At 43.9% G+C, this 9,707-nt stretch overlaps 1 protein-coding gene across 5 annotated transcripts in view; it reads right to left on the bottom strand.

Annotated features, from left to right (window-relative positions):
• Positions 1-1,311: 1,311 nt before the first annotated feature.
• The window catches only part of tmeff2b (transmembrane protein with EGF-like and two follistatin-like domains 2b), a 60,200-nt gene continuing 51,804 nt past the window's right edge, over positions 1,312-9,707 (bottom strand). For 2 of the 5 annotated variants that reach the window (XM_062528278.1, XM_062528280.1), the window contains exons 7-9: positions 7,498-7,606; positions 5,884-6,042; positions 1,312-1,648 (exon numbers count right to left, since the gene is read on the bottom strand). In XM_062528278.1, coding sequence (XP_062384262.1) covers positions 1,414-1,648; positions 5,884-6,042; positions 7,498-7,606 — 503 coding nt within the window. In that variant the 3' untranslated portion in view covers positions 1,312-1,413. The other 3 variants (XM_062528282.1, XM_062528283.1, XM_062528281.1) reach the window with 2 other exon arrangements.

The raw sequence follows: 9,707 nt of genomic DNA, 5'->3' as shown, positions 1-9,707 counted from the left end.
TTATAAACACAATTTTACGAATACTTAATAATACTTTATTAATGTATACTAAATATTTGTAATGCTGCACCCTAGCATATGTCATGAGTCTATATGACTTTTTATCAACACGACTGCACTCATAAAGCATTATGATATAGTGTTAGCTCTATACATATCGGGACAGCTGGTATGGCTCAATATATTTGGTAACTAAGCAGCCTTTGAAATGGCAAAGACATCACCAGTGCCATTAGTACCTGTAAGAGGTAAGATAAGCTTTATTATCCACTCTGATACCTCAAGCTCCAAGTTACTGTATACTAAAACATCATAATGCCCTGCAACTGCAGTTATACTGTAACTTCATGACAGTAATAATGTAGCATTATGAACTCTTTAGAACCTTTGATGTGTCTGTTATGCCTCATGAATACTGTCTTCAAGTAATACCAACAGTGCTGTGCAGTAAATGATTAAGAATCAATGGTGAATTGAATGTATAAGACCACACTCATCGCCATTTCAAAATTAACCAACATGAAATGTTTATGGTGGAGACCAGGGATGTACAGTAGTGCTAAGATAAGAGGTGGATAAACTATGAATTCTGTGAGGCTACTGTATGTGGTATCAGATTTTTAAGAAAGCCATTCAGAACATGTTTGATGATGGTGGAGATTGCTGTCAATGTTTATATTAATATCAGTAGCAGTGTTAAAAGTTGCAATTGAGAGGACTGTTTTGAGAGGCGGATACTGTATTTCTGAAATTTCAGAGGTGATCAACTGCGTTTACTTGTGTTTAGCCTCCACTACATCCCTTGTTGTAGACCCAGGCATTGACACCACATACTGTACATCAATGTTCAGACAAACTAGTCACATGCAAGGTGTGAGTATTAAAGTGTTGGACGTACTCTACTCAAAAGACTAAAGAATTCCCACATAGATTGATTTAGATTGAAATATAATCTAATGTCAATTTCAGTGAAGAATGTATCAAATAAAACGTTGATATCAAGTGCAGAGGAAAGCAGTTAATTTCACTATGTTGTTGAAAAACAGGTTTATTTTTGATCATGCTTAAGTAATATCTTACGCTACAACTTATTCTCCCATTGATTTCCTGCACTAGCAGAAGAGTATGTTGTGGGAGTTACCAGAGCCTTCACATAGGTTCAGGTTCACTCCTTGTTTTTTGCATTTCAACAGTAATACTCTTGAGCATCAGGTGTGTATGAATCACTGTTCTTCTGTTGCCTGTTGTCAATACCCAACAATACGCCAGTCCAACCACTTCATCGAAGAGACAACACTCATCATGTGATATAAATTATTTATTTACATTTACAGAAAAAAAAGAAAGGAACCGTCACAACAATGTTAAACTATCTGTAAATATACTGAGACATAATCAAACAGAGCGCAAGCCTTAGGCTCCAGTCTTCATTGGTGTTGTATACCACAAATGCAAGGCAACACGTGGGGGTCCGTGGGACTCGTCCACCTCCCCTCCCCCTCCCGAGAACTGTCCGACCAGGGGGTCCTGACCCGGGGTGGGGGCAGCGGGCGTGACTGGGGGTGTCTCTTTCACCCCCTCCTCCCATTGGTTCAGCGGGGTGGGCTGCAGGGCCAGACCTCGCCTCCTCCTCTTCCTACGTGTGCTGCTATTGGATAGAAAGAGAGGAGGGAGGGGCTAAGACTGAAGAGCAAGACCATCCCACCACCACCACCACCAAACACAAGCCCCGCCTCCATCTCGCTCTGATTCACCAATACAAAGAAGGGAATGGGGGACTGACAGAACATTCAACCAGTCACATGTAGTCTCAAACTTGAGATGTTGGAGTCACAACCCCTTTCTAATCTATACCCCATCGTTTGCAAGGGTGTGTAATAGTATGTGTGACCACTCCTACGTCACTACCACATATGTGTGTGCACCTGTGATTTTAATATGTGGTGTGTGTGTGTGTCTTAGTGTGTGTGTGTCTTAGTGTGTGTGTGTGTGAGCGTTTCAGATGAGTCGAGTGGAGGCGCGCAAGGTGTTTTCTGAGTTGTAGTGTGGGACGTTCTGCTTCTGACGCGCTATCCTGTTGGTCCGCGGGCACTTCCTGTCATAACGACAACAATCACAGAGAGACAGCCAATCACCATCCAGCTTGGTGACAAGTCAATGCTCTGCCCCACTTTATTGGACAAAAACTTTGGACAGAAAGGGCTAACAAATGAGCAATGCTAGGCCTTAGAAACAGACAACCCATCAAACAACAAATCGATTTAGATAATACAGCCGTTATGAAATGCTCTTCCATACATCTTTATTGAAGCACGGACGAAGCACATAAGTAACACTTCAGCTATACAGTACACTTCTGACAGCACTGTCAGGCGCCCTAAATCTCTATTCGTTCTGATTGTCTCCCTTAGGCTTATTTTCCATTGGCATCTTTGCATTTGCTCCCCAAGTCTGAATTTGAGTCAGTAATTTGAGGAGGCAAACAGAAATGATGGCTGAGGCACGAGGTCCCTGAGACAATCTAAAAGTCCAAAAAGGTACTGAGCGGGGATTCGCTAGAGAGCCGTCTATGGATTCCTCAGCACGGAGATGAGAAGGATAGCCTGAGGATATCGGGGAAGTGTTTGAATCACAACACTCATTAAAAGTACCTTTTATATCCACTGAAGCCCACGCTCACACACCTACCCACACACACACACTCTCACTCACTCATACGTACAGTACAGACACACAAACACGCACACACACACACACACACACACATGCTCAATCTCTCTTTCTCTCTTTTCTCTTGCACAAACACACACACGCACAAACACACACACACACACACACACACACACGCTGAGCTCTGTAGGGAGGAAATGGATCGTCGGCCCAGCTGTTCCTCACACGTTTTTATTATTTCTCTATTAGCAACTTTATTTAAATGTCATGTTTTGCATAGGTCAGATAGTGCCTGCAGCTCAGAAACACACACACACACACACACACACACACACACACACACACACACACACACACACACACACACACACACACACACACACACTCAGACTCAGGCAGTTCTGTGGGGATGCTTGCCTTTTTCAGGGGTAGAGAGGTCCTGCTTTAATTTGATCTGTTCTGCCAATCACGCAATAAGACTCAAAAAACAAGTGCTCACTTCCAGGAAAGAGAGAGAGAGAGAGAAAGTGTAGGAGTCTGTGTGTACATCTGCACGCACACACTTATGACTTATGTGGTGTGATTGTATGCTGTGTGTGTGTGTGTGTGCACATCTCTGTGTGAGTGGGCAGTTAGGTGTGTGTCTAAGTTTATGGTGCTTATATGAGTGAGTGAGTGCATGTGTGTGTGGTAAGGTGTGTGATACTCTCTACCTGGGTGTCTTTAATCATCCTCAGAGACATGGGCAAGCCAAGCATCCATAATGACACAACTGACTATCCCTACACAAACAGGCACGCACGCACGCAGGCACGCACGCACGCACGCACGCACGTACACACACACACACACACACACACACACACACACACACACACACACACACACACACACACACACACAATGGAGTCTGTGTTGATACACTATTTGTTGTGGGGCAGAGAGGTCTTGCTTTAATTTGACCCATGCTTCCAGTCAGAGTGCAAGGCTCACTTAAGAGATGGAGTGAGTGTGTGTGCCTGTTAGCGTGTGTGTTGGGGGATGGGGGTTATGTGAGTGTATGACCAGCCCTCTACCTGGACGTTTTTAATCATCTCAGACACACCAGCAGGCCAAGGAGCCATAATGACACAGTAGTCCCTCCGCCACACACAAACATGTCACCCACATCCCCACTATCTTACACACACACACACACACACACACACACACACACACTTTTGTGTGCCCCCTGCGTGTTCCCCCTGTGCTGCTCTGCTGTGTCTCTCTGCCTCCAGAACATTCCCAGAGTGCATTGTTACTGAGCTGCACCGGGCACACTGTTTGTGTGTGTGTGTGTGTGTGTGTGTGTGTGTGTGTGTTTACTCTCTCTTGCCTCTCTCTTCCTCACTCTTTCTCTCACTCATTTTCATTCCATGACATGAATTCAAAGTCCATGACATTTCTCCACCTGTCAATCATTATGTAAATGGCTGTGTGTTTATGTGAGTGTGTGGGTGTGAAAAGTTGTTTATTTCACATTTATGAGTAATTCCTATGAAAGCGTGATCAGTTATCTGGCCAATCACGGAGGGAGGTACTTGACATACGACACACCACAAGACCAGTAAAAAAAAAGACAGCAGTCATTATATTCTTTTCGTCAGCAATTCTATAGATTTACTGTAACAGACTCTGAATGTTGACAAGGCCCACTCATGTGATGTGTTCATTCTAAAGAGCCGTGTAATAAATGTTTTTAAAGTGTACATCTATGTCTAGGATTTAGCTGTCACACCAGTATCATGTCATAGCAAGGACAAACAGTTAGACAGTGATGTAGATAAACAGACAGACAGACAGTTAGATAGATAGATAGATAGATAAACAGACAGACAAACAGAAAGCCAGATGGGCTGAGAGATTAATTGGAGAGAAAGGCATAACTTTCTTCAGCAGGTTAGGAGTATTAGCAGAGGGGAACCACTGCAGTGCTGGAGACAGCCGGGTTGCCATGGAAACCCATCACACTGGTTGGGGCTCGGGAGACTGAGCCGGAGGTGCCAGAACTACCCGAGCACTCTGTATGTCATTCTCACCCAACACTGTAGCCCAATACATGATACACACACAGTTCCTACTACACACGATGCACTGGACACAAGCTGCCCTATGCTCCAGAGGCTACAGCATTATATGAGTCTCTGGTCAGCAACCATACACATGAATGGAAAAAAACCATAAGGATTGCATTCTGGGTACAAACAAGCCTCAAGAGACATTATGGACAATGGCTGGTTTTGATCGGACATGATCAAAGAACAGATTGGAGTTCCTCGGTGTATAACAACCCCATGAGATAACACTTACTAAGGCTTAGTTCACACTGGCAGTCGAAATCCGATTTTTTGCTTATCTGGATTGTATCTAGCTTGAATTTTGGGTAGTCTGAACGGCACAAAACCGCATGAAATGCGATTTTTCCAATGCTGATTCGCACCACATACGGAGGTGGTTTCAATATCACTTATTATCGGATATGACTCAATCTGAACAGTCAAACCACTTGAATAGGATTTCAACGTGCCCCTTTCGTCATTTGCACTGCGACAAACAATTGCAACGTAATTCTGAGTGACGGAAGTGATTGATTGATTGATTGATTCAGCGCGTGCGCCAGGGCTACCAGCAAAACAAAAACCAACGTCAGACTCAAGTCATCATTTTTGTTGAGGATGACGAAGTATTTGCGCCGCGGCTACGCATAATAAGTTGGAAAATATAAAAAATAAATCCACTTTCATCCATGACGACTTGGTTGTGTACAACTCTACCTGATGAATCCAGGTGTGTGTAATTTATATCGGATCTGAGCATTGCACGCCAAGATCGGATGTGATCGGATGCGATCACTTGCAATATGCAATGAGAACAGTCAGTCAGAAAGATCAGGTTCTGATCGGATATGCAAGACATCCGATTTCGACTGCCAGTGTGAACTAAGCCTAAGAAGGTACAAAGCCTGTTGATATATGTTTGTGTGAAGGGGTGGGCTATCACTTTCCATGTGTGTAGGTGTGCTTGAGAAAGAGACTCTGGTTTGGGCCGCCACTGACATGTGGTCTGCATGTGCATACTGTATGTACTGTAGTAGTAGTGGTAGTAGTGTGTGTGAGTTTGTGTGTGTGTAATTGAGCATATGTGTGTGTGTGTGTGTGTGTGTGTTTTACTCACCGTGTAATACACAACACCACCAGACAGATGATGGCCACCTGCAGGGCTCCGATGATGGAGGCTATGAGAACATAGCGGACCTTTCCGGAACCCGGCACCACGTACATCACGTTGTACTCTTTATTGTCACACTGTGGTCCGCTGTAGCCTGAGTGACAGCTGAGAGCACACACACACACACACACACACACACACACACACACACACACACACACACACACACACACACACACGCACACACACAGTTTTGTTATACAGATGACAGGTGTCTAGTTACAATGGTATTGTCTTGGTGAGTATAGTTCAATAAGCAGCCAGGTGAACTATCCAGATGTCCTGCTGTCTTTATAAATGTCTCTCATCAGCTTTGTGTGTGTGTGTGTGTGTGTGTGTGTGTGTGTGTGTGTGTATTTAAAAGACAGAACCCCAACTACTAAAGGTTGTTTAGTGAAACTAGACATCATGCAGTCAGAGTGAAAGTGATGACTATGTGTGTAATGTGTGAAAGTCTGTGTGTGTGTGTGTGTGTGTGTGTGTGTGTGTGTGTGTGTGTGTGTGTGTGTGTGTGTGTGTGTGTGTGTTGTAATGTGCGAAAGCCTGCATCTAACAAGACACTATGATAGCAGAAAATGAGAGAGCTGAATTTCTGTCTTGCTGGCTCTGTTTACATATCCTGCACTTCAACAAACCCTCCCTACCTACTGTATTCATTCCATTGAGTCTGTTAGTTTAATGCTCTCTCTGTAGCAATGTATGAGAGAGAGAGGTAGCATTTGCATTTCAGTGCATGCTGTTTTAGCATATTGTTTCAGAAACACTCCAAATGGAGACATTCTACCAACAATGCACTGCAAATCACACCAGGTGTGTGTGTGTGTGTGTGTGTGTGTGTGTGTGTGTGTGTGTGTGTGTATTTATTTATACTAAGAATGATAGAGGGTAAGCTAGAGGGATGCATTCCCAACATGGTGAATGACACTGACTAGACCAGAGGAATGGAGGGAACATGGTGAGAATGAGAGGAAAGAGAGGGAGGGGTGGAATATGTCTCTCCTTTAATTACAATCTGTGTCAGAGACCTGCTCTGTGGGGGTTACTAATAGACAGAACACCTGCAGGGTTATCCCCTTTGCATACATGTACACACACACACACATACACACACACGAACATACGCAAAACGCACACCACCAACCCCAAACACCAGCTGCCAAAGATGTGTCACCTCACATTCTGTCTCAAATTTGAATCCAAATGGTGTGAAAGTAATAGAATAATGGGCAAACACAGACAGAGACAACAAACACAGATGTGTAAACACATCCTCTGACAACAAGAAAAAAAGAGAAGAAGCTAAGAGCAAAACCAAATAAGAAAATAAAAAGACATGACATAACATACTGTGCTGCATGTACTAAATGTAGAGAAACATTACAAACGAGATTATATCCTTGGGTCTTGACTCTTGACAGAAACCGAATGATAATTCAGACACACAAGTCCTTTCAATCTCATTGTAAAAAGATGCAGCAGTTGGAGTGTGTGAGATTCTAGTGTGCTGATCTCCCTCTTTCTCTCCTCCCCATGCGCTCAGCTCAGCACATCTCTCCTTACCTGCAGGTTGGAGGTGAGAGGCTGTTTGGGTACTGGCAGTCTCCGTGGATGCAGTAGTTAGTGTAGCGCTCTGGGCAGGGGATGGACAGTCCTCTGGCGTTGGCCTCCTCTGTGGTGGACACACACACACACACACAAACCAAAGGGTCAGAGATTGGGGAAAGGGAGAGAGGGCATTACTGACCAATAGACAGCATCAGTCAGGTGTCAAGTGAAGCCATTGGAAGCCATTGGAAGGGAGTCTGTGCATGTGTGTAACTGTGTAAATGGAGGAGTGTATGAAGGGCTGATGTTATGGCTCCAGTTTGTCCTGTATGATGTAAGTGTAAGAACCAAAGATTCTAGCACGGAGCACTCTATGATCTTACACAAGAACGTAAGCCTAATGATGTCCGTGTGTTTACCAATCACTGGGTGATGAGGAGAAAAGGAGAGAAGAGGAGAAAAGGAGAAGAATAGAGAATGGGAAATGAAGAGAAAGAGAGGAGGAGAGAATGGAGGGAATAACAAGTAGAAGGGAAGAAAGGATGCAGAGAGACTATGACAGAGGTGTTGTAAAAGGGATCAGAAGAGTGGAGGTAGACCAGAGAATAGAAGTGAAGATAAGACAAAGGCTTCAGAAAAATGAGGAGAGAAGACATGTAAAGAGAAGGGAATGAAAGACAGGAAGTGGCACAACAGAGAAAATGAAAAGGAGAGAGCAGGAAGGTGAGATTAGAAGAAGAGACACACACACACACACACACACACACACACACAATAAGAATGGATAGTGTCTCGTTAGATGCTAAGGTGAAATAAAGGCATGGTGATGTGCCTTATTCTTATTCTCACTCCAAAAGGACACGTCTTTGATGAATAGAACTCATCAGCAAGAAAAAAGGATTAGGTTTCCCTCTCTGGGGCTGATAAGTGCTGTTACATTAGAGATGGACAAGCTTCTCCATGGAGAATGACATGCATTTCAGATGGCCACTATAACTCCGCTCTTTCTAAAAGGAATTGATTTGCTACAGACATGATATGAATATGATAAACGTGACTTAGAGATGAAGTAAATCTCACATGAGCATTTCACTGATGGCTCTTACGGCTCAGTTCTGAGGAGAGCACAGCTAAATGGCACTGGCAGCTTTGTGGGGAGACGTCTATAAAGGTGTGCGATGAATACCCCCAGTGGTGTGCACATTCAGCATTACTGTAAAGTGCTCTGCATATAGGCAGAGACACGAGTCTATTACTTGCCAAGCCTCCAAAGTTCCAACTGACAAGCTTTCCATAAACAACAGATTTTATTGAGCAACGGAAACAAAAATAGAATTTAATGTCATTGTAATGTCATTAGTAGCACGTGTTTGTGTGTGTGTGTGTGTGTGTGTGTGTGTGTGTGTGTGTGTGTGTGTGTGTGTGTGTGTGTGTGTGTGTGTGTGTGTGTGTGTGTGTGTGTGTGTTGGGGCTGCTATTTGGCTAGTGCATAACAATGGGTGTGAGGTAAGGTGCCCAATACAAATCTGAGTCCAGAGTGGGACAAGACCTGTGGTGTAACCCCATTAGAGAGAGAGAGATGGAATGAGAGAGAGAGAGATATGGAGAAGGGGAGAAAAAAAAGAGATAGAGAAAGACAGATAGTGACACAGAGTGAAGGTGATTGTGACTCTGTGTGTGTGTGTGTGTGTGTGTGTGTGTGTGTGTGTGTGTGTGTACTCCTGTGTGTATTTCTGAGTGTGTGTGTGTGTGCGTGTGAGGGAGTGGTATTCTCAGAGTGGACATGCTTTGGCCTGGGGCTCTGAGGGTTGACTGCATCATTACAGACAATGGGAGCATTTCAAGGGTATTTGGGTGTGGGCTAATGGGTGCGTTTGAAGGGTACTAGTCTTTGTGTGTGTGTGTGTGTGTGTGTGTGTCTGCGTATGTGTATGTGAGAGAGAGTGCATGTGTCTGTGTTTGTGCACGTTTGAAGGGTACTAGTCTTTGTGTGTGTGTGTGTGTGTGTGTGTTCTATATGTGTTTGTACGTGGGAGAACACATGTGTACATATGTGCACAATGCACATGTGTACATGTATTCATGTATACATGTCTGCATATGTCAATGTGTGTGTATGTCTATGTGAGTATCTGTATAACAATGTGTGTGTGGGAAAATCCACCTGTTTTTGAGTGTGTGTGCATGGTTGTGAATGAGTGTGTCTGTTTCTCTCTCTCTCTCTC

This window comes from Sardina pilchardus, chromosome 23, assembly GCF_963854185.1.
Source record: "Sardina pilchardus chromosome 23, fSarPil1.1, whole genome shotgun sequence".
NCBI classification, from domain to species: Eukaryota; Metazoa; Chordata; class Actinopteri; order Clupeiformes; family Clupeidae; genus Sardina; species Sardina pilchardus.
This window is presented reverse-complemented; position numbering and strand designations above follow the sequence as displayed.